Here is a 21,557-nt window from a genome sequence, read left to right as displayed (position 1 = left end):
TTGTTACTGTTTTATAAACATTACTTAAGGATGAACCATATTCACTTAGACGGTAATTTGATGGGGGTTTATTTACGTTTAAACACATTATCTTAAATCATGTATTTCAGTTTTTCTTTCGTAGAAAATGACATCATAAAATTAGTTTTTTCCAAAGCTTTTTGCTTCCTTCATCTTTCCACTCCATCCGTTATCCTATGATTTTACTCCTTATCAGTGCTCGAAGACCTAGTATGTGAGGAAAGGCAATAATCGCATTACTAATGCTTTGGTGAGAATTGATAACTATAAATCTCCACATTCCCTCTTCCCCCTTTTCTTTTCAGTAATGGGCTATTTGTGAAGAAAAACTTAAAAACATGACTTGTATCTGCTGCTTCCTTGCCCTAATGCCCAACTATTTACCAAGCTAGTATTTAAAAAACATATTTTATGTAAACAACTTACAAGGATTTGGTGCAATCCTCAGATTTAGAATATCGGATGGGGTTTTGCAGGATGGGGTTATATTTGTTTTTAAGACCCCCCCCACCCCAGACTAGCTGCTTTATACAGGTTTAGGGTATTGGCCTTAAACTTCTAAATATTTTTTAGGTGTAAAAAACTATCTCCAACGAATTCATAAGCGAAGCTAAATACAAATTCACGTATTTCTTACTAACATAGGTTCAAAATTATCAAAAAATAGTAACATGGGTCCTATTTTGAAGGCTGTGGGACTCAAGTGAAAATATGAATAAGTTCAACGTTAGAATATTCCTTCCCATAATATTATCCTACTCACATCCAGTTCAGATTAATCTCTCCCCATTTTTTTCTCCTTTTTAGAAAGGTTCATAGACTTTTGTATCATTTCATAGTTTCTTGACTACAGCATTTAGTTGTTGTCATGTGCATGTGTGTATAATCTACCCACTGGAATGAGAGAGTCTTGAGGGCAGCTATAGCATTTTACTTCTTGTGTATCCCCCAAACATCTAGGAGACATCTAACAGAATATTGGGCCTAAATATAATGCTTCCTAAATATGTGCTTGCTTGATTCTTGATTCGTAGGTTTTCTGTTTTGTTGTGTTGTGTTTTTCTGATATGTCCTAAGCTGAAGACAGTTAAAGAAAAAAATTCTGTAGAAGGAAAGATGTTTGTGTTTTCATCTGAACATAGAAGTAGGAAAAGTAGGATGATACTCAAAATGGAAAGGGATTGCATATGGGGTTATACCCATGCTGTTTGCAACCCTGGTCCATGGAACTGTGATATCACAGGAAAGTAGTCTTCCGCTTTGAAGGCTTTTTGAGTTGTCACCTATGTCCCAGACCTGAGTATCTCCTTTCTCTGGTAGGAAATGTTAACAAGTAGAATTCTCAAGTAGCTCTTTTATGCTTATTATTGTTGCAAATAAGAGCAAGCTCTCGCAAATTAAACTTTACTTGGTTAAAAGTACCCTCGTCCTTAAAGTTCCTGATCTCTGTGTCTCCCTTTTTTCCAGCTCTGGCTGACTCTCTGGGTTGTTTCACTAATCTGTTCTCCTGACTTCTCTGTTTTTCTCTGCCCTCTCCCGTCTTCACTTCAAATTGGATGTGCTTCATAAAATAACATCTAGGTAGTTCAGCCATCCTATTGAATTGAGCTTAAAAATTGGATGAAATACATTTTAAGTGATTTTTAACTAAAAGCTAACGTGAAAATGTTGGACTATGTTCCAATGTAAACATATTAAACTTAAGATCACATCAAATACAGCTTAAAAAATTACATGGTATTCCTTCTAGTAGAAACTTTAAAGGATATGATTCACCTTGAGTCATGATGTAATTTAGATTATATTTTATTAGACATTCTTTACAAATTTAAAATACTGCTATTTTTACATGCACAGAGGAAAATCAGTTTGGATAATTATATTTAGGCATTCATTAAAATCAACCACAAAATAGACACTTTATTGTGTCATTTATCAACATACTTGATATGTATATCTAAAGTGCATTATGTTACAAAAAATATAGAAATTCAGCAGCACCAAGATACATTTACAAAATAAATACATCAGTTGACAAAATAAATTATGGTAAATGTGATAATAATAATTGGATTAGCCTTGGAAAAAAATATTCACAATGACCAATGTGCAGTTTCATAGAGCAATGGGGGAGACAGTTTTATTCCAATGCATTTACAATATTTACACACAATAAATATTTCTAATACTTTCCATATGTTCACTATTATAGAATCCTGCAATATGTCCTCTGAAGTTCTTTGCAAAAATTTCAATGCTTCCTGAAAAGGGAAAGAAGGGAAAATAGGTTAATTATCCTTACAAATGAAGAGACATAAAATAAGAGGTATAAATTAAGAAACATTGGACCATAATGGGAAGAGATTCAGGGGACTTCTTGTAAATATCTTTTATAAGACGTGCCTGTGGGATCCACTTGACTTTTTAGAACCTCTGCTATAGAGTCTTTAATTTGATCAAATGGTCATATGTAATGCAGAAAGAAAAAGGCTTGCATCTCTAAGCATACTCTGCCAGAAAAAGGAGACCCTGTGAGAATTTTCCAAAGCTGCCAATTGGCAAGTTTGGAAAGAGAAGGGACACATTTGAGAATGTGGAAATAAGGATAGGTTGTGCAATCCATCATCAAATACACCTTGCTTAGAAGTTTATTCCTCAGTGATGTCTGATGTGAGTGATCCACAGCTTGTTTATTTTTCTAGGTTGTTATTTGGTCAATCTCTTGATAAAATAATGGGCTGTTGTGAGGGTAGTCTAAAGTGTGTGACGTGGGGTAAATGTTGGAAAGTTGTGTAATTAAATGGAGTACGTTTGGTTGATGATTTGATGTCTTGTGTCATTTTCTTAGCTGTCCTTAAACATTAATGAATGCAACTATTACTGAATTTTAGTTCTGAAGCCAAAATTAGGACAGAATTATTTGTTTCTCACTCTGCTGGTTTTTTTAATGGATCTTGCATTAGAAATTGGGAAAGCCTATTTTAAATTACAGAAAAAGGATCAATTGATTTAAAAGTATAAAATAACACAAGCAAAAAGGGAATTAATAGTATTTTGAACCATTATTTTCTCAGAAGGAAAGAAAGAAAAAAGGAAAAGATCACTTAATTGTATTTCACACTGCCCAGCCAATTTACTTGTTAACCTTCCTTCTGACTTCCTTGAACAAAGGCGTGCATTGGAATAGCTAAGGAAAACATGTAACATGACCTAAACGTATGTGTGTGTGTTTGCTATATATGTGTGAGGTGTTTTAAAGTCCTAGCCCTTTTGAATACTGAAAAGCTTTAATATTGTTTCTAAATCAATATTTACCAAGGCAAAACATACGGTCTCAATGAAATGAGTCCTAGTGTATCTGGACATCTCATTTGCAACATCAAAAACTCCAAAGTGTAATTTCCAAAATTTAAAGCTATGTATCTCCCACTGAATGGTTCATGTAAGAGAAGGCAGACAGTTTTAGCTCAGTAGTTTCTGTTAAGAACTACTATATATGTTATAAGAACATTCATGTTTGCCATACCATCAGACCTGTCAGATCATCATATAATAATGCGAAGAGACTAAAGAGAGAACATTAATAAAAGTTTTGTTGCTTATAAAATTTTAAAATAGTTACTCTGAAAAGATTCTATTTGTATTACAGAATTTGCATGGCCCCATATGTTCTCATCATACCCTCCTAAATTTCCCCACTCTTCCTTGCGCCTCTGTTGGGTTGTATTGGGACAGTGCCAACATCTGGCTGCCAAACACACAGTGCTTTCCATGAACGTTCCTCACAACCAGGGAACAGAAAGGAGAAGCAGAAACATTCTCTTTCTTTCAGTCCTAGATCTGGATTTGATTAGGCCACTGCCTAATTTTCACTAGATCTACTTTAACTTAGGGATAGCTTTGGGATAAGAATTGACGAGTGCTGATTTTCATTAATTCTCCAGATACTTAAGAGCACTACAAATTTTAAATGAATAAAATCCAAAGAAAGTATGTATACTTCTGTTTTTATTATATATCATGTCTACGTGTGTGTTTGTGTGTGTGTGAGAGAGAGAGAGAGAGAGAGAGAGAGAGAGAGAATGGATTAAAAATAGGTAGGTTATGGCAATAGAGTCCTTGCATTAGTGATAAATAAGTACAGTTAAGATCATATCTTAAAATACACTGAATATCTGCATTGAGACAAAATTCATAAGATTTGTTACCCCTCATAGATCCATTAGATACTTGCAGAGTAAGTCATTCACTATGCTAAAGATTTCTCTAGTGCTACTGCCCATTGAGTGCTGATGCTATACTACTTATTCAATGTAATTATCATTTTATATGCTATTCAATGATGGGTTTTTTTCAACTCAAAGAGAGAAGTGACAGTTAGTAGGTTCAAACTCCCCTTTGAAACATCACTCTATAATCCTATCTCTAGTCCGAGGAAAGAACTGGAGAAGTAACAGGGGACTCCTCAACTAATGAGATCATTAGCTGCATATGACACATTCTTGTGTTGTTTTCCTCTTTCTTTCAAACCCCACTGAAGTGCTCTACTGAAAAGTAAACAACAAAAAAATATCCATCGTATCAGTGGAAATGCATAGATCAAGAGGCAGCACTGACATAGCACTGGCCTAAGTGTCAGGAAACGGGGAAAGAAATGCAGTTTTGAGGACTACCTATACCAGTTCCCAGGACTGCTCAGGTACTTCAACTGTGGAATACCTTGGTTTTCTAGTTTATAAAATGAAATGAATAATTTTCCCTTTTTGTCTCACAGAAACACACACACCAGTATAAACAGAACGAACAATCAGAACTATACCTAAAAGCACCAAAACAACAACTTGCAATTTATTGAGCACTGACTGTATCACAGGCATTTGACCCATGTAATCTCATTTAATCTTCACTCAACCCAAAGAGGTTGGTACAATTATTATCTTCATTTCAGAGAGGAGGAAAATGAGTCTTAGAAACACCAAGTGACTCGTCAAAGGTTGTGAGCTTGAAAGTTCAGACCCAAAATTCGAACCTAAGGTATTTATTTGGCTCCAAACTCTGTGAATGTCATTACTACCTGCATCTGTGAGGTAAAGGTAAACACGCCACATAGATGTGAGGTTTTATTATTCCTACCGCAATAATTAGGAAAAATATTTCAACGTACTAGTGGACAAATAGCTGCATGCGAATAACATGTCCTTCCCAAGCCAATACTTAAAATTGTTCAGAAATCATGTTTTTTTCCCTTCTCATAAGCAGGTAGAAACCAGAGTTAAATTTAATTAAATAAATTTAAAGTGTGTGTTTAAAAAATTTAATTTATTTAAATAAAAATAAAATTTAAAATACGTTAATTTTAAATAAATACATTTAATTAAATAAAAAATGTGAACAGCTCAGCATTGTCTACGGTAAGATAGTGTTCTGTTTGCAGTGTATTGTTTGTAGAGCCTATCAAAGCCTTCTGTGTTCTCCCCGGAAGTGATTAAAAAAGTAACAAATGAAACAGAAGTTTGCCATGGTGTGAGATTTGGGGAATAAACTCATTTCTCCAGCCAATGATGAAGGTGGTCATTAGCTTCTGAAGCTGGCCTATGAAATGAAACTAGTTAGTGGAGTACTAAAGGATTGGTATTGGGGGGTGCGATGGTGGAGAAAGAGACACAGGTTATTAGACCCCTGGGTGTGTTGAGGGGGTCGGAGGACACTGCTTTAAGTCAGACAATATTCTGAGTCATCTTGGTTTTGTAAGCTTTTAAATTGTGGAGTGACTGACGGGGCAGAAAGGTTTGTCCAAGCTAAGGCCAAAGGGAAGCTACACACCCCCTGGTGAGAAGACCAAGGAGAGGCTCTGGGTCAGGGGGCCAATTACCGGAAATTGAGCTCCAGCGATGTCGCGGAGATGTCAGACAGGTGGTCCCCTTCCAGCCCACTCCCAGCCACGCCAGAGTTTAGCCAGGCCGATCGAGTCCGCCGTTTCTTCTTCTCCTGCTCCTTTCGTTTCCCAGGCTTGCCTTTCTTTTTCTTGCCTGGTGTCTTCAGTGGCTGCTCTTTGTATGGCTCTACCTTGTTGGTTTCCTGAGTTAGGTATCTGCCCTCATCATCAGACCCAAATCGGACAGGGTGGTTCTTGGTGTTGGGAGCAGGCTTGGAGTTGGGGGAAACCTCCGAGGTAGTTCTGATTTCAGCTGTGTGAATTTCTGCAATCAGGTGGTGAAGGAAGAATCGTCGCCGTAAGTCTTGAATGGACTTCCCCTTGTCATGGAGGAGCTGATGTTCAGACACAGCTCTTTTGCTTTAAGGAAAAAAATAGCAGGAGAGAAAGAAAACAATGACGTTTTAGTTGTTCGTAAAGACCACAAAGATATGAGGAAAGCCCTTTAGTTTTCTAGTTGGTCTGATACAGGGCACAAGCTGGAAGAGAAGCAAGCTCTCTGAGCAGGGAAGGGGCCAGAGTGGGAATGGCAGTTGGCTGGCTCTAGCCCAGGGTCCCAGTTCTGCCACTCACTAAGTCTGTGACCTCTGTGAGAACACAAACATTCTTGGGTCTTGTGGGCCCCAGCTGTTTAAAAAAAGGGGTCAGAGTCAGTGATTTGTATGCTCCCTTCTCAATTTAAATATGATTCAGTTATACTCAGTAATGGACAGAAACCACTAAACTGCTTTTCACATTTTTCAGAGTTGTGTTGGGGAAATAAATCCAGAAGTACTAGCCCGGCAAGTAAAAAGGAGGCTGATTTTACCTGAGTATTTGCACACGCGTAAGCACACACACACAGCTCCCCCATTAAGAAAATAATAACACTAAATTCAAAGAACAGCAAGCTGTAAGAGTAAAAGCAAACAAAGACTGAAGGATAAAGTGAGCAGTGAAGCCTGTCTGGGAAACCACCTAACAGACTGAATTTTAACATATTAGACTGCAGGCTACCAAGAACTTATATTTGAAGGCCAACTGTCAGAGTGTGCATAATTTTCTGTAAAGTAGTGGGTGGTCTCTTTAAAATGGGTTTCTTTGTGTGTTTAAATTAAGTGAGATCATTCTATTTCTTCTGTGAGTTTTTTTTTTAAATTTAGTGTTTCAGAGGGTATTATCCTTAATACATAATTAAGAAATTCACTTTTTCTACTTTTTCTTTGTCTTATAAATATCTCTAAGAACAAATATGAAGTGATTTTTCTATTTAAACAACACTCATAAAATATAGTGAAAAAGAATAAACTAATTCAATATCAGTCCTCTTAGATGACACTCTGGCTCTTGCTTAAATTGTCCATCCATGTATTCTTTTATTAGTCTGTGTGTATATCATTAACCATATTTAAGGGTTACATACATTAATCAGTCATGCCTGTTTCAACTCTGCCAATTTCTACCATTGAAATGACCCTCCAAAGTGGCTCATTTTCAAAAGTATCTGAGGATATTTTGCAGGGCTACATCCCATGTACTTATTTCCCTGACACAGTGGTACCTGGGTCCCTTATTGCATTCATTTCTTTAACTCCTCAGAGAGATATGACAATAATTAATAGCATTATCCTCATTTAATAGATGGGGACAGTGAGGTTCAGAGAGATTAAATGCCTACACAATGAGACCAGGCAGAGCCATGGCCCCACAAATGAGTTCTTCTGATTCTAAAACCAAGATAGTTTTTTACCTTCCTCAATCCTTTTTCCTGCTGAAGCTGAAGCATATGTTGAGAAAACAAGAGGGAAAGGGCACAGAGTAAAAAGCCTGTGATGGAAACTATGACAATGGGCAAATGGATAGCAACCTATCAGTTTCCTTGAGGACCAAGATTATTGCCCCAAGAAGTCTATTTTCATCACACAAATAAAGAATTAGAATATCTAGAGTTTGGATTATCACAGAGGGAATGAGAGACTGTGAGCCCCAAAAGAATAAGACACAAAAGAACAGTCATTATTTCTCTGAACTCTATAGCTAGAATGCTAGCTTCCTTTCAATATTTTAGTGTGTGGACTGACTTTAAGCCATATAGCCTGTTCAAAAAAGACATGACTTAATGGAAAGGAATGTAACAGGAGCCTGATTTAAATGAGGCATGAAGGAGTCTCTCTTCCTTTTTGAAGGTGCCACATGTGACTAGATTAAAATTCACTTACTTTGTGGCAATAGTTAGTATTCTGGAAACTTTTAATAATCTAAAAATTTGAGGCTGTGGTACAACATATTTATATCCTCTAATAACATTTTAAAAGAATAGGACTGATATAATTGCATATTTCATAAGTACTGCAGTCTAATAAGTATCATTTTAGCAAAATGTCACATTAAAAGGTTCTTAACCAGTGATCATTTACAGTATTTGGGGACTTTATTTCTTTTACAATTCCTGGCAGATATCCACTCCCATCTGTGTTGCTCCCCAAATACATAATACAGTTCATTCTAGCCTAACCTGAAGACAAAACTTTTAATGGTTGGTCTGTTCTAATCAAGCCACTTTGCTCATGCCTCCTCTGACTGGCATAGATGCCTGTCATCTTGGCTGGCCTGTCAACTGTGAGTCACAGTGCCTTCCTAATTCAAGCACTGTACTTTCCCAGGATGGTTCTCATGGGAAAAGGAGTGACTATTCTATCCTTTTCTTTTATAAAAAGTCTATAATGTGGCACAACTTTGTCCAGGTTAAAATCATACATCTCTTGTGAGGTAAAGATGACCCTTCTGCCTTTTAAGGGTTTTAATTGTTAATGTACTGGGAAACACAGATTGTTCTTAAATGCTAAATCTGAAATGCTGTTACATAATTTATTTAATAGTTCAACGATTTCTGCATTTAAACTATTGTGAAGAATGAATTTCAGATTGGGCAATTGAATTCAAGGATCAGGAATACACTAGTATTTTTATCGTTAACAAAGAATAAGGTCCATAGAGCATTCTATTTATTTTCAAAACAAGAGATGAACTGACACAAGGATAAAGGACTAGCATGTACAAACTAGATATCCATCAGTATTGAGCAATAAAGTCAAATTAAGCAGTCTTTCAATTTAGATAATTCTGAAATATTTAAGTTGTAAATATGGCCTTAATAATAGTCTGTTACTCTACATGCCTGTAAACATTACATAGCACAATGGATCACATGGCATTTATTATGTACCTACGCTCCAACATGGAAAAACAAGTATGTTATGTTTATGGTCTCCTTTAATGATTGTTAAAAAAAATTGTGAAAATGTGGGGGAACTGATTAACATAGACAAACTCTAACTTCAGTCAAAAAAGGCTCTTCTCTTCTAAAGAAAAATCACTTTCAAGGGAGTTTTCGGGGAAGAAGATTAAATTTCTAAGGAGCTATCAAGGAACACACAGAATAAACAGAGTGATGGAAATTTCTCTTTCAGCACAGGAAGTAGCAACATGCTTGTGCTGATGCTAGGGCCAGAGTCTGGGTTTGAGAAAAGTTCTGTGGTACATGGAAGAGTCAGGGTTAGGGTGTTAGAGTTAAGATGACTCACCACAAGTCCCTTCCAACCCAAATGACTCAGGCGAAAGTTATGCTTTTCATTAAATGGACTAGACCCAGTCTGGCTCCCCAACAAATCAGCCAATGATGTTTTAGGTTTCTGCATCTGCCGGGCTTTCTTCTCTAACTTAAACACAAAGGTTACTACCTGCTACGAGCCATGTTCATCTGGACAAGAACACCCATATGTCTCACTTTCCAACCTCCCATTTACTCATGCTCTAGCCTCATTAATTAAAATCTTTTGGACTCACAGGTCCAAATGATTCACAAACCTAGATTGCCTCTTTTGCATGGCTCGACAGTGTTATTGTTGTAGTAGGTTCCTCTCCTTTAAAAGTTAGCCCCTAGTTAGGAAAACATCTAATGCAGTTTCCCTAATACTTGGTGTGAAAAGTAATTGGGGAGTAACATGGTTTGATTATATATTAAATTTTCTTTCAAGAAACTGGGTTGATAATAATAGGCTAATGTTTTGTTTTACTGTTACTTGGCAGCAATGCGAAAACAATGACTTATTTTTTTTAAAACTCCGTTTGGCAGTAACAATTTGATAAAAACATCTTCATATACTGATAATTTCAACCTCCGTGAAAACCATCGCTGTAATGTGATGATCTATTAGCCATTAACTATAAGAATGTTTTGTGGTAGTTTTATAACTGTCTGCTGAGTGTGAGTGTTTAACTACAATATTATATTTCACCCACAAACAAAACTGTAACAGTCTTTGGCTGCTAAGTGGTTTTTGATGTGTATTTTGCAAGGTGCAATAAAGAGTTAAAAATAGGCTTTAGGACAATCAGCACAATTTTTATGACATAACTGTGGATTTAATCATGGTCCATTTACTGTTTCTCAAAAGAGAAAACAGGTATTTCTTACACAACTTTAAAGAAAAAAAATTGGCTGTGTTCCAAGACAGTATATCTTAGCCAAATAAATACAGTATTTAAGCGTGCTTTAAAAAATTCAGTCCTCATCTATATTTATATAAGGATTTTAAATAACTGAATTTAATACAAATCACAAAATGAGCAAAAAGTGTGAAGACAATTTTCAGAAATACATCCGCAAAACGTTGATTTAAAGAGTACAATGCAGCTTTATCTTTAGTATAATGTTCTACACAATTTGCCTAAGGAAATCGATAATAGATTCTCATTTTGGTGCCAATGTTCAGGCATGTCTAAAGTAATTTTATTTAAGGATTTTCTGCTCTAATAATACTAGACCAAGGGCACATATAACACTGTTGCCTTTTGGTACACCCTTGGAAATGTACAAGGACGCACCATGAACTTGATTGTAAATATTAGATATTGCGATTTCTATTGTTAGTGTAAAAGGTCTCCTTAATTCCTTCTCTAGAGGCAAGCTCTTGTCAGTTCTCAAACTTTATGGTTTTCTCATCCTGAACCACTGAGGCTGCAGCTTGAAGATCACCCAAAGACAGTGTTACACACATTATTGAACTGCTAGGTCCAATAGATTATGAAGATAGTGTTACTCTATCACTCTTCCATCTTTTCAGTCATACAACATAGTGATGATTATCTGGTGTGCTTGGATGTATGATTATTTTAAAGTTAAAATTACCCTTAAAAGAATCACCAAAACACAAGTTTTCAGTCTACAGTGCAGACATGTGACTCCAGATTAAAGAATTGTTAGCAGTAATTCTAAGAAAAAGTTTCCACACCTAACATTCATTTTGGAATCAAGCACTCTAGCGGTCCTAAACTGTATCAATACTAACGTTGGAATTGTGCCATTGCAAAGTTGTTACTGCTTTCTTATATAATATGCCTTTATTATGTAATGTGGTCCCATTTTATATGCTCAAAATTATGTCACTAATAATAAAATTAGATGTAAGTTTTTTGCTATTCACACACCAATTACCACCCACATTCAGTAAGTATACCTGCGCACACAGACATATGTCCTGTCCCCTGGATCCCTCAGATTCCTCCGAGTTATCTCTCTAGTCATCCTCAGGGTTTCAAAACCTTCCCAGATCCTGAAAGCAACTTTTTTCTTTTACTAGAGGCAGAGAATCTTTTCCTAGGGGAGATTCTATAAAAAACAAAACAAAACAAAACAAAAAACCGCTCCCTCTAATGGAAACTCACATAAAATTTCTCTCTTCCCTGCCTTCCCTGGAGGTTCAACCAGTTCTACCGCCGGTTTTGAGGACCCGGGCTCAGCCCCTGGCAGGTAGCCGGATCTCCCGGCTCTCTAACCCGAGCGAGGAGCATCAGTGACCGCTGAGAGCCCTCGGCAGCGCCCCATTCTGGCGGCCTCTCCCACTGGCCTCCCCAGCCCTCTCCCGGCGCCGTGGGGAGGACGAGGTACTTACAGCCGGCGGCCGAGCTCCTCCACCGAACGCCCGCAGGAGGGCACCGAGTAGCTCAGCAGGAATACCGCGACGCTCCACTGCTGAACCAGCCTCCGCAGCATCGTATCCTCTCGCTCTCAGGACCTGCGACAGAGTGGAAAGGGGCCCGAAGTGTCAGTCCGGAATCTCCATCTCCTTGAACTACCCCGCTCCCCCTTTTAGCTTGCTCTCAAATAGCCTTTTCAACATCAAGGGTATCTCCCAAGTTGTAAAGAAAAAAAAAATTTTTTTCTCTCAAGCTTCTCAGCACTTACTTATTTAGGAACCAGCTACTCCAATTGTGCTTTTGCCAAACCGCACAGGCAAAAAGGGACCAAAAAGGGGGAAAAACAAACAAACAAACAAAAACCAAAAAAAACCACACAAAAAAACAAAAAAACAAAAAACCCTAGAGGCGCTTCCTCTGAAATAATAGCCAAAACGAAATGGTTTTATATATGTATCAATGATGAGCAGCGTGGTTACACGACTCCCGTAGCAATGTCTAATTAATCTGGTCCGCAGTTCTCCCGGGTTCGTGGAGCAGGGCTAACCCCCTCCTTAAAAAGAGAAGAAAGTTTCCTCCTCCGAAGTCAGCTTCTTCGCGAATCAGGCCGTCTTGTTCCAGATCCACTTGAAGGGAGACCCACATATATATACATAGTTGTCTGTCTACCTCCTCTGGTGGGCTGGTTGCTTCCGGAAAGTTGATTCCACACACCCTGAGAACAAGTTTCAAGTGCGTGTGTCGTCGATCAGGAGGGCCAGGTGGCAGCGAGGGCGGGCTAATAGCGGCGCAGAGGGGCGGTGGCGGCCCCGCTTCACGGGCGGGGAGGCATGCTGGCCGGGCAGCGCAGGTTGGAGGAAAGTTGAAAGCCGAGCAGAGGAATGTTCACACGCTCCCAGGCAAACCTGCGGGAGAAGTGAGCGAGTCGCAAAGAGGTGGCGCCCTAGGAACGCGCGCGGGACGAGCGAGGGCGCGGGGGGGCGGGGGCAGAGACCATCGGCCCGAGCGGACCCGCCGGCGGGAGCAAGCGGAGGGGAGCACCGGGCTGGGAATGCAGAGCAAGCGAAGGAGCTCCCCGCCTCCCGTCCTGCCGCCCCCGACGCTACCCTGAGCTCCGCCGAGCCCCACCCCGGACCGCCAGCCCTGCCGCGCCATCCCGGAGTCGGGGGCGTGGGCGGATTCTCTCGTCCCAGCTGGGTCCAGCCGGCCCGGGACTGCCCCGTAGGTCTGCCATCTGAGGTCCCCGAGGGCGTGTGGAAGGACCCGGGAAGCCGCGGCCCCCGGCGCACTGCAGCAGCCCCAGCGGCTGGACGCACGGCCTCGGGGGCCGCCGGGGGGCGGACGGGCAAGGAGGACGCCAAGGAGCCAAGCCGGAGAGCGCGGGCGCCGGGGATCCTGGGCGGGGAGGTCACGGGCCGCGCGGGCCTGTGATTTTAAGGAGCCCTATGCCCGCATGGGAGCTCAAGGAGCGGGATGAGAACCCTCCTTCCTGGTCCTTTCCTGGGACAAGCTGAGTGTGGAGAATCGGCTAGGGAGGGAGAGATCCTTCACTTATAAAAGGAAAACACGGTTTTAGACTTCAGGTCGAGATTACATTTCTTGCCGTCTCAGAAGACTGAGGACATCTGGAGCCCGTCCAAGAAAACCCGCGCACATGATGGAGACCCCCTTTGAATAGCTGAAGGGAACTGACGCTTCTGGGGAGCGTACACGGCCCTTTAGCCCACCAACAGGCGTCTAACCCACCCTGTCTGGGATAACCTCTTTCGGTCCCTCAACCCCCAGTGTCCGGTTACATATTCTAGGATGACTCTATCCGTGTCACTTCAGTTCGCAGATGCAGGAAACTATCACTAACCTTGTATGCTGCTCTGCCTCCGAGAAGCGAAGGAAAAGCAAGGGGTTCTTCCCAAAGCCATTGGGCGGGGAAGAAAGACTGCTCTGAATTACTGGGCAGTAAGTATCATCTAGGAAGGATTGCAGCGGATGTCCACGCCCGCTCAACCGGCTCCTCTATCTTTCTGAAATGAACGCGGGGGCTTGGGAACCATTCAAGGGATGTTTGTCTTCTAGATAGACAATCCTACTGGTAGATTTCATTCCTCTCTAGAAGGCTAATGTTATTTAGAGATTTCAGATCATTATGAGAGGCTGAGCTTTATGAAGCTTGGTTTTCTGGCTGGTGCTCCACGGATTTACCAGGGGTGGGTGAAATAGCGCCCTCTCACAGACCCTGGTTCACCACAGCTCCCTTTCCCCCTCCTTAACTGCAGCCAGCCAGCGGTTCATGTTTGCTGCTTAGTTTGAGTGGAGGGTCACCCCTTCTCAGAAGCTGCTATCTCTCTTATTTGATTAAACTACATACTAAAAAAAAAATCGTGGCTTCCTCCCACTAAAAAAAAAAAATCTCTGGGAATTTACACAAAATTTCCTTTGAAAGTTTAAGAATTTCTAAATGTTAGTTCTGTTTTCATGACATGAACAGACAAAGGAACAGCACTCAGAAATGTCAACCTTTGAACCTCTAATACTTTCTGATTAGTATTAAAGTCTTTCCAAAAAGACAGAGGAACCTTAATGTAATTGTTAGATCTGAAGGAGGGAAACTGTAAAAAAGTAAATCACAGATGAGCCATTTAGTACTTGCAAGTTGTTTAACAGTAAAATGCTAATATTTGCTTCAACAATAAATAACAAAAGCAAAACCCAAAGGTACTCAGAGTAGTTTCAAACTATCCATGCTTTAGAAAGTCAGCCCTCTCCCAATACAGGTTAAAACAAAATCAGATTGAAAATATTAAATCATTTATGATGTAAGTAAATTCGTTATACTCTCAGAACATTATAAAGACTGGCATCAACAGACTGCTTTGATTTATGTTGCTTTTTCTACTGTTAAACAAAATCGACCCCCTCCTCCACTTCTCTCCTTTCTTTCCCCCCCACACACTTTTCTGGTGTTAACGGCAAAACATCTGTCAAATATTTTCAGAATTTCCTCTCCTCCACAAAATAGACACAGGAAAATTAAATAGTCTTTATGTGCTTGGAATACCAAAGTTTGCTCATAATTTATTACTTCACCTTTTTCTTGATTTACAGTCTTCTTTACTCTTCTGGCCAAAGGAGACAGGTCCTCTCAGCAGTCTCTTCCAGAAGTAATTTTATTTTGTTCTTTAAAAAGTAAAATTAAGTCTTACATGAGTTAACAACTTCCTGTAAAGAGTCTTTTCTGTTCCCACCAAAGGCAATTATTAGAAAGCTACAAAGCTTTCTAAGCTGCCCTCTTAATTACTTTCAGCAGAAATTCTCTTCAATATATACCTAAGACCCTGACTTTTTGCCTTTCTGAAAAGGATATTTTCTGACATCATCATTTAGTTCCCAATATAACTGCGTAACCTCCATGATAATGTTGAGGACACGTGAATGCAAATGAGATGACTTCACACTAGAAGCCTCCCCCTACCCTTAGGAACAGAGCAAGTGCCAATAGAAGCTGCGTGTTTGTTTAGGCCTTGCTATCACATAAATGCACTTCAGCAAAGAGGAAGATTTGAAGGCCTGTCATTAATCTTAAGTATTCCATGTGAAAACAGTTTAGCATTGTGAGATCCAAACTTACATGACTACCTAGTATGATTTTAAAAAAGAGATTTTCTAAAATTTTAAGTACACGTTTACTCTTAAATTCATGTCTAGATCTTCATTTGATGCATATCCAGGGATATCTCCTTTTTCCTCTTGCAATTTAGGAAAAAATCCCCTAGCCTTTATGTTTAGCTTTTTCATCGTTCTCCCTTTTGTTTCTCATCAGCCCAAATAACAGGAAATAAACATACAAACCAAAAAAGTATCTATAGCTCTTTAAACAGTGCACCTGGGCTCAGAAATTCCCTTATCTCTTACCAATAAGCATCCAGATTTAACATTTGCCAATCTGTAGCTCCAAGCTATATCTCTTACATCCTATGAAACCAAACAACTAAATCGTCCCTTCTTTTCTCCCACCTTTTCCTTTGTTTACATAGAAAAGTTTGCATAATTAACTTAAATAAAGTTATCATTAGATTCCATTACAATGTAGTTCAAATCACTTGCCTGGACTGAAACTTGAGAGGTGGCTGACCTCAAAGCCCCAAAAAAGGTGGTGTAACGCTTTTAAATCACAAGTAGGGGTAAGAGTGTGTTTCATTACTAAATCTCTGCAGTTAGATGAGGATCAGACTCAAACTGGGGCTGTCTTCTCCATAAACAGGACATGTGGAGGAACTGCCTCAGGGAGAAGTATCCAGACATGCATCTATCTCGTTGGAAAAGTGGGTCTCGCACCAGCCTCACCCTTCCCTGTTTCCTGAGCAATGTTCAGCTTTCCCCAAATAGGACCAGAAAGCTCAGTGGTGAGGCAGTTTTCCCAGAGAGGCCTAAACCAAGGTGAGATGAGATGGTCTTTAGGAAATGGGGGGTCTCTAGGGACCAGTTCTGCAAAGTCAGGCTCTTGTGCATCTTCCAAATCCATGACCATCAATCAAAACACGCTGGAGGCGTAATCTTCTGGCCAGGGATGGAGTAGTGTGTGTGTGTGTGTGTGTGTGTGTGTGTGTGTGTGTGTGTGTGTATAAAAGAGAAAATGGATGTGTAGCACAGGAGTCCTGATCTCCTGGCCCAAAGCCCGCCCAATGCCCTTGGCTGGGCCCAATTCTTGGCTTCCTGAAGTAGGCAGCTCTGGACTTGTGCGAGACCACAGGGAGAGTTTCAAGTCCCACCTGGCACAGATGACAACTCCTTAACCTGAAACTGGTCTTGGGCGGTGCCACATGGCCTTCCTGGCTGAGGGCCCAGCTCCACTGTGAGCGGCATCGTCCTTTCTTAAAAATTGAGCCCTGATTGTCTGGAAGGCACTGCCCGGGAGTCGTCGGGCTCTGGGAGGCTGTTACCTCCCTAACACCTTTCTCCGCCCCTGCAAAACCAGTCAGTTCACAGTCTGTCCCCAAGGTAGCACCTGGATTAGGGTGCCTATACTCTCGGGTAAAAAGGCATCCAGACACACACTTAGAGCATTGTGTCTATTTCGCTTTGCTCCTGATTATGGTATCTGTGGGCCCTTCCTGCCCTTTCTGAGATTCATGTCAGAAGTAAGACCGCGGGAAAGTAAACGTGAAAGCTGCATGCTCCTCTTTGGGGTCCCCTGGACTCCTTGCGCGCCTGTGGAAGGAAGGGGAGACGTGTGTCTCTTAGGGCAGGGATGCAGGGTTTTGGAAGAGGCACGAGGGCGACAGGACTATTTTTATCAGCCTCCCACGATAAACTTGAGTTGTCAGTTGCGCATACGATCCCAGAGGAGGACGCAGGCTTGGCTCCCCCAGCTTTAGGCTTGATGGAAAGTTCAGAGGCCTGGGAGCCCCTTGGCAGATCTAGCTAGGTTCTCCCTGGGCTTCTCTTCCTACGAATCTGCCTCCCACCCCCCCACCCCCCCACCCCCCCCCACCCCCCGCCACGATTGCCGCCTAAAATCCCTCTGTCCCGAGCGGTAATCGAGGCCTTTGCGCTCCGGCCGACCCTCCGGGTTGAGTGAGTGCTTTTGCACCCGGTGGAATCAGAGTAGCCGGCCCAGCCCACTCCCTCCTCCCGGGAGGGGCCCTGTCTGGCTGCTGGCGAAAGGAAGCTTCAGGAACAGTGTGACCGGAGAACAGGGTCGGAGGGTACGAGCGAACTTCCTCCTAGTGGGGGGAGGCGTGGCGGGAGGGGGGCAGGGGCTCTTCCTTCCTTCTCTCTCCTGGTCAATCGATGACTCAAATGTGACATAAGCCCCTGGTAGAAGGTAATGATAAATTCCTAGTGGGGGTTGGGGGAGATAAGGGTGGGGCAGATGTACCGCCCCCCGGCCCTCCCTTTGTCCGGGCGTGTAGGGGTGTGCAGGGACAATCCCTCCTCCCGGACCCCGGGGCTCCTCTGCCCCAGCCCGCCTCCATAGCACCAGTCCAGCTCGGCACTGCTGGAACCCCGGGCCCTGTCTGTTTTATTTCATTTAACACGATCTGCAAAGCCAAGGCGGGGTGAAGGGCGGCGAGGGCGAGGAGAGGAAATGAAGGGACGTGTAACAAAGTTTTTTCTGCCAAATCTCCGTCTGATTCTTAGGATCCGGTGGCACCTTAAAGGACTGATGGGCAAGGAGACGCTTATTAATTCCTGAAGACCTCTCTCTATAGCTGCTCAGTGGTTGCAGTTGGTGACAGCGGGGGGTAGGGGGTGAAGACCGTGGAACACATGGCATCTCTCCAGGGTATAAAAATCAACCTCGCTGGTGGCTCCTTTGGAGTTTGTGAACTGCGCGGAGTTGGCTGGGGGAAGCCAGTGAGCTGTCCATGGTGGTTAAGACTCCTTGACGTGCGTGCTCCGGCTGTCCTGGCCAGGCGCACCCTGCCCCTCCCCACGCGGGGGCCGCAACACCCTCCAGCCCTAGCCTGCCAGCGACCAAGCCCAAGTGAGCTCCGCACGAGGCTGGACGTGTTCGTTTGCACAACTCTGGGACGTGACCTCACAGAGGCAGAATTTCTGAGATGGATGGAAAAAACTTCCGAGTCCAAATTGTGGGTTTCCCATCAGCTCCTTCCTAAAGGTGTCTTTCCTAGGCAGGCAGGCAGGCAGGCAGCATCTCACGTGCTTTCAGAAGCGTCTGTCGGTCCACTAGCCTACCTCCCTTCCCTATTCTAAAGTTCTATTCTCTAAACAGGGAAAAACAAGTTGATTAGGTTTCCCACATTTGTTATAAGCATCTACGAACCGCGAAGCGGGTGGCATCGCTATGGTAATATCCACACACCCGTTCTTACTGAGCAGACCTGCTGCTGGACTCTTGATTGTCGAGTGTCTCAGAGATGTCAGTCTTCTTCTTTCCTAGGGGTTGTTCGGGATCTTTGTAGAATGCCATTGTTCAGGAGGGCGACTTCGTTATTCACCAGAGCCCCGAGCAGTGTCTGATTGCCTTTTAGCAAAGGAGGAAACAAAGAAATTGCCATGTAATATTGCAATATTTAGGTCCATTCTCTGTGAAGTGCACTTCTGCCTAGTTCTTGTGACATATTCTCATGAAGAAATCTTCATGAACTTAATTAAGTTCTTATATATGTTTAAGGCAAATAATGGTTTGTCCTTCTAATTATCACCACGTTTTATGTTTTTGTCTTTTAATTTTTCTTAGCAATTTCCTTCCTACTTTGATCCCTATTGGAGATCTCATTTCTATCTGAATAACGAATTCCCTTAAAAACTACAAAAAACTACAAAATATTGTTAGTATTTATAACTTTTATTTATGTTTTGTGCATTTTTTATGGGTGCATATCTAGTTATCATCCAGTACATAACAGAACCTTTTATATATTTCTATACAAGATATCAGAGTGGGATACATCAGCATTTCCTGCTTTGATCCTTCTTTTTTGTCATGGTGTGGTAGTTTTAAAGAAATGTATGTGTGTGTGTGCTTATAAACAACTTTGAGAATGCCTGATGTAAAATAGAAAGTGTTATAATTCACTAATTTTTCATAGTTTTTCTCTTAGTTTCTGGGTCTATAAAATAAATAAAAATAATGAATGGGGAAAATGGACTATTTCTATATATTCTTCTAAATATTTTTCCCAGTCAATAAAATTGATATAAAACATTTTATTATCCCTCCTTCTGACTGCTTATACAAATTAATGAAATGAGGCTTGAATGTGTACCCAGGTCCCTGAAAAGTATGAAATAAACCAACATAATAATATTTCATTAGTTATTTTGCAATTTAGAAGTTTAGTTTTGTTCTCCGAATTCTTTCCTTTCTAAGAGAGGAGAAAAATGAAATGATATAAATAGATTTTATCCTTTTAGTTTTTATCTGCTCATACAATTAGGGAGCTTCCCCTTCACCCTTGGTAGCTTAGCGTTTTCCACTCTCCCATGGTGAAACCTATTGAAAATTTCCCCTTTAAGGTAAATGTAATTTTCTTTCATTTCTTTATTTGAAAAAAATTGTTTTCCCCAACAGTGTGTTGATTAGATTTCAAAGATTTAATTCTTTTATCCATTAAATTCAATAAATCTAACAGGAAGGGTATTAATCTTTCCCACCAGCAGCTCTGTTAAAGCTACGAGAGTATTTTTTCTGCTTTCAAGAGGTAAGCGCTCAATTGATATAATTGTCTATGAGCTAAAAAAAAAAAAAAGAAAGAAATCCATCGGTCTCTTGTTTGTATTTTGCTTACCTTCCAATGTGCCCAGTACTGCTTTGAACCCACAGTAGACCTTCTGGTTATATCTGTGGAATCAAATTGAATTGCAGTTCTTTCTATCTGCCTCCTCACTTTTGAGAAATAAAAGCATAGTTTAAATTATTTTAGATCTGTTTTCAAAAATCCTTATATAAAGCTCTTTGATCTGGGAACCTTTCGTAAAGCATATTCTTTTTAAGAATTATGTTGGATTTGGGTGGCATCGGTGTCTCATTCAGTCTCAGAAGTTTCTCCTTCATGTTTGCTGCATGGTATTCTGTGTTGCCCTGAAGATATTTCTCCTTTTATTTCATTTGTGTTTCACTTCCCAGAGAGTAGTAAATGGAGAGTGGGGGGGAGGGAAATGTTCATAATATATTGAGATAAATTATTATGTGCGAGTACTTATGTTAAGAAAATTTAAACTGACCTTAGCAGAATTTTGCTGCACTTTGCTCTTTTACTTTTTATCCTGCTAAGCTGTTAATTATACACAGAACTGCCAAGATACTTTTAATGGTTAAAAAAAAAAGGAAGCTGCTTTTTGTGGAAAGAATAAATTTTTTTTGTCCTATAAACACAGGTCACATTCTTTGTAAAGCTGTTCTTAATAGGCAAAAATGTACATGTCTATAGTAGTTAAATTGCTCTTTAAAAGACTTATGATGGCCTTAAATGGAGCAGCAACGCAAGTGTGGTTGATACGTTTCCAAAAACACCCTCGTTTTAAAAGAGTTTCATTGTTGAGGTGCACCAGGATGTATTTTTCGGTCTATAATACACAGTCTGGGCATCATAACCACATATTTCCCTCATCTCATTCCAACCCTGGTGTGGTAAAACCAAAGAGATACAGGATCAAGGAGAGTCTGAGATTTGCAGGGAAAGGGCTGTGTAAGTACAGAGAGTACAGATCTTTAAGATCTTCCCCAGACTTCTAAACAGTTGAGAAGGTAGCTTGTTTGCTAAGTAGTGCAAAGTGTCTCCAGGTCTATCGCTGGAGTTGCTGACATAATTAATGATTTCATTTGGAGCTTGAAAGAAGGTACTTGTATTCCCTCTGGCATAGGCAGGCCAAGTTCATGTCCAAACTCTAATACCTTGGGTTGATTTTAGTTACCAAGACTGTTGGTCCTCTTGTTGCACAACCAAAACTTGAAAGCCAAATATTATATTAGGCTGTGATACTTCTCAGCCTTGAGGAGGTTGACATGTCCTAAATATATAAACAGCCACTATTATCTAAAGATGGATTACATTCTGGTGAGAGATTCATTATTCCTAGGTCAAACTGGGAAAACTGAAAACCGTAGAAACCCCTCCTAACACCAAACACACAGCAAACTTTTTTTTAAAAAAATCAATATTTCCACTACATATTTTTA

At 40.8% G+C, this 21,557-nt stretch overlaps 1 protein-coding gene across 3 annotated transcripts; it reads right to left on the bottom strand.

Moving 5' to 3' along the window:
- Positions 1 to 1,818: 1,818 nt before the first annotated feature.
- Positions 1,819 to 13,394, bottom strand: PTHLH (parathyroid hormone like hormone). 3 transcript variants are annotated; one of them, XM_019736265.2, is made up of 5 exons: positions 13,021 to 13,394; positions 12,584 to 12,819; positions 11,890 to 12,012; positions 5,894 to 6,316; positions 1,819 to 2,282 (listed from the first exon to the last, which is right to left on the bottom strand). In XM_019736265.2, exons 3-5 carry the CDS (start codon positions 11,988 to 11,990, stop codon positions 2,273 to 2,275), a joined length of 534 nt encoding a protein of 177 aa, XP_019591824.1. In that variant the 5' UTR covers positions 11,991 to 12,012; positions 12,584 to 12,819; positions 13,021 to 13,394; the 3' UTR covers positions 1,819 to 2,272. The 3 variants fall into 3 exon arrangements, with proteins under 3 accessions (XP_019591824.1, XP_019591811.1, XP_019591821.1); XM_019736252.2 differs by having other exon boundaries at positions 1,820 to 2,282; positions 12,183 to 12,819; positions 13,021 to 13,393; XM_019736262.2 differs by lacking the exon at positions 13,021 to 13,394 and having other exon boundaries at positions 1,820 to 2,282; positions 12,183 to 12,981.
- Between the last annotated feature and the right edge of the window lie 8,163 nt (positions 13,395 to 21,557).

Source organism: Rhinolophus sinicus, linkage group LG02, assembly GCF_036562045.2.
Source record: "Rhinolophus sinicus isolate RSC01 linkage group LG02, ASM3656204v1, whole genome shotgun sequence".
NCBI lineage: Eukaryota > Metazoa > Chordata > Mammalia > Chiroptera > Rhinolophidae > Rhinolophus > Rhinolophus sinicus.
Note: the sequence above shows the minus strand (reverse complement) of the source record. Positions and strands in the feature narration are given on the sequence as shown.

Coding starts and splice junctions, on each gene's coding strand:
- PTHLH (XM_019736265.2), bottom strand. CDS start 11,990: ATGCTGCGGAGGCTGGTTCAGCAGTGGAGCGTCGCGGTATTCCTGCTG. Junction 6,317..11,889: donor GAGGAGCTCGGCCGCCGGCT/GTAAGTACCTCG, acceptor TTTTCCTTAAAG/CAAAAGAGCTGTGTCTGAAC.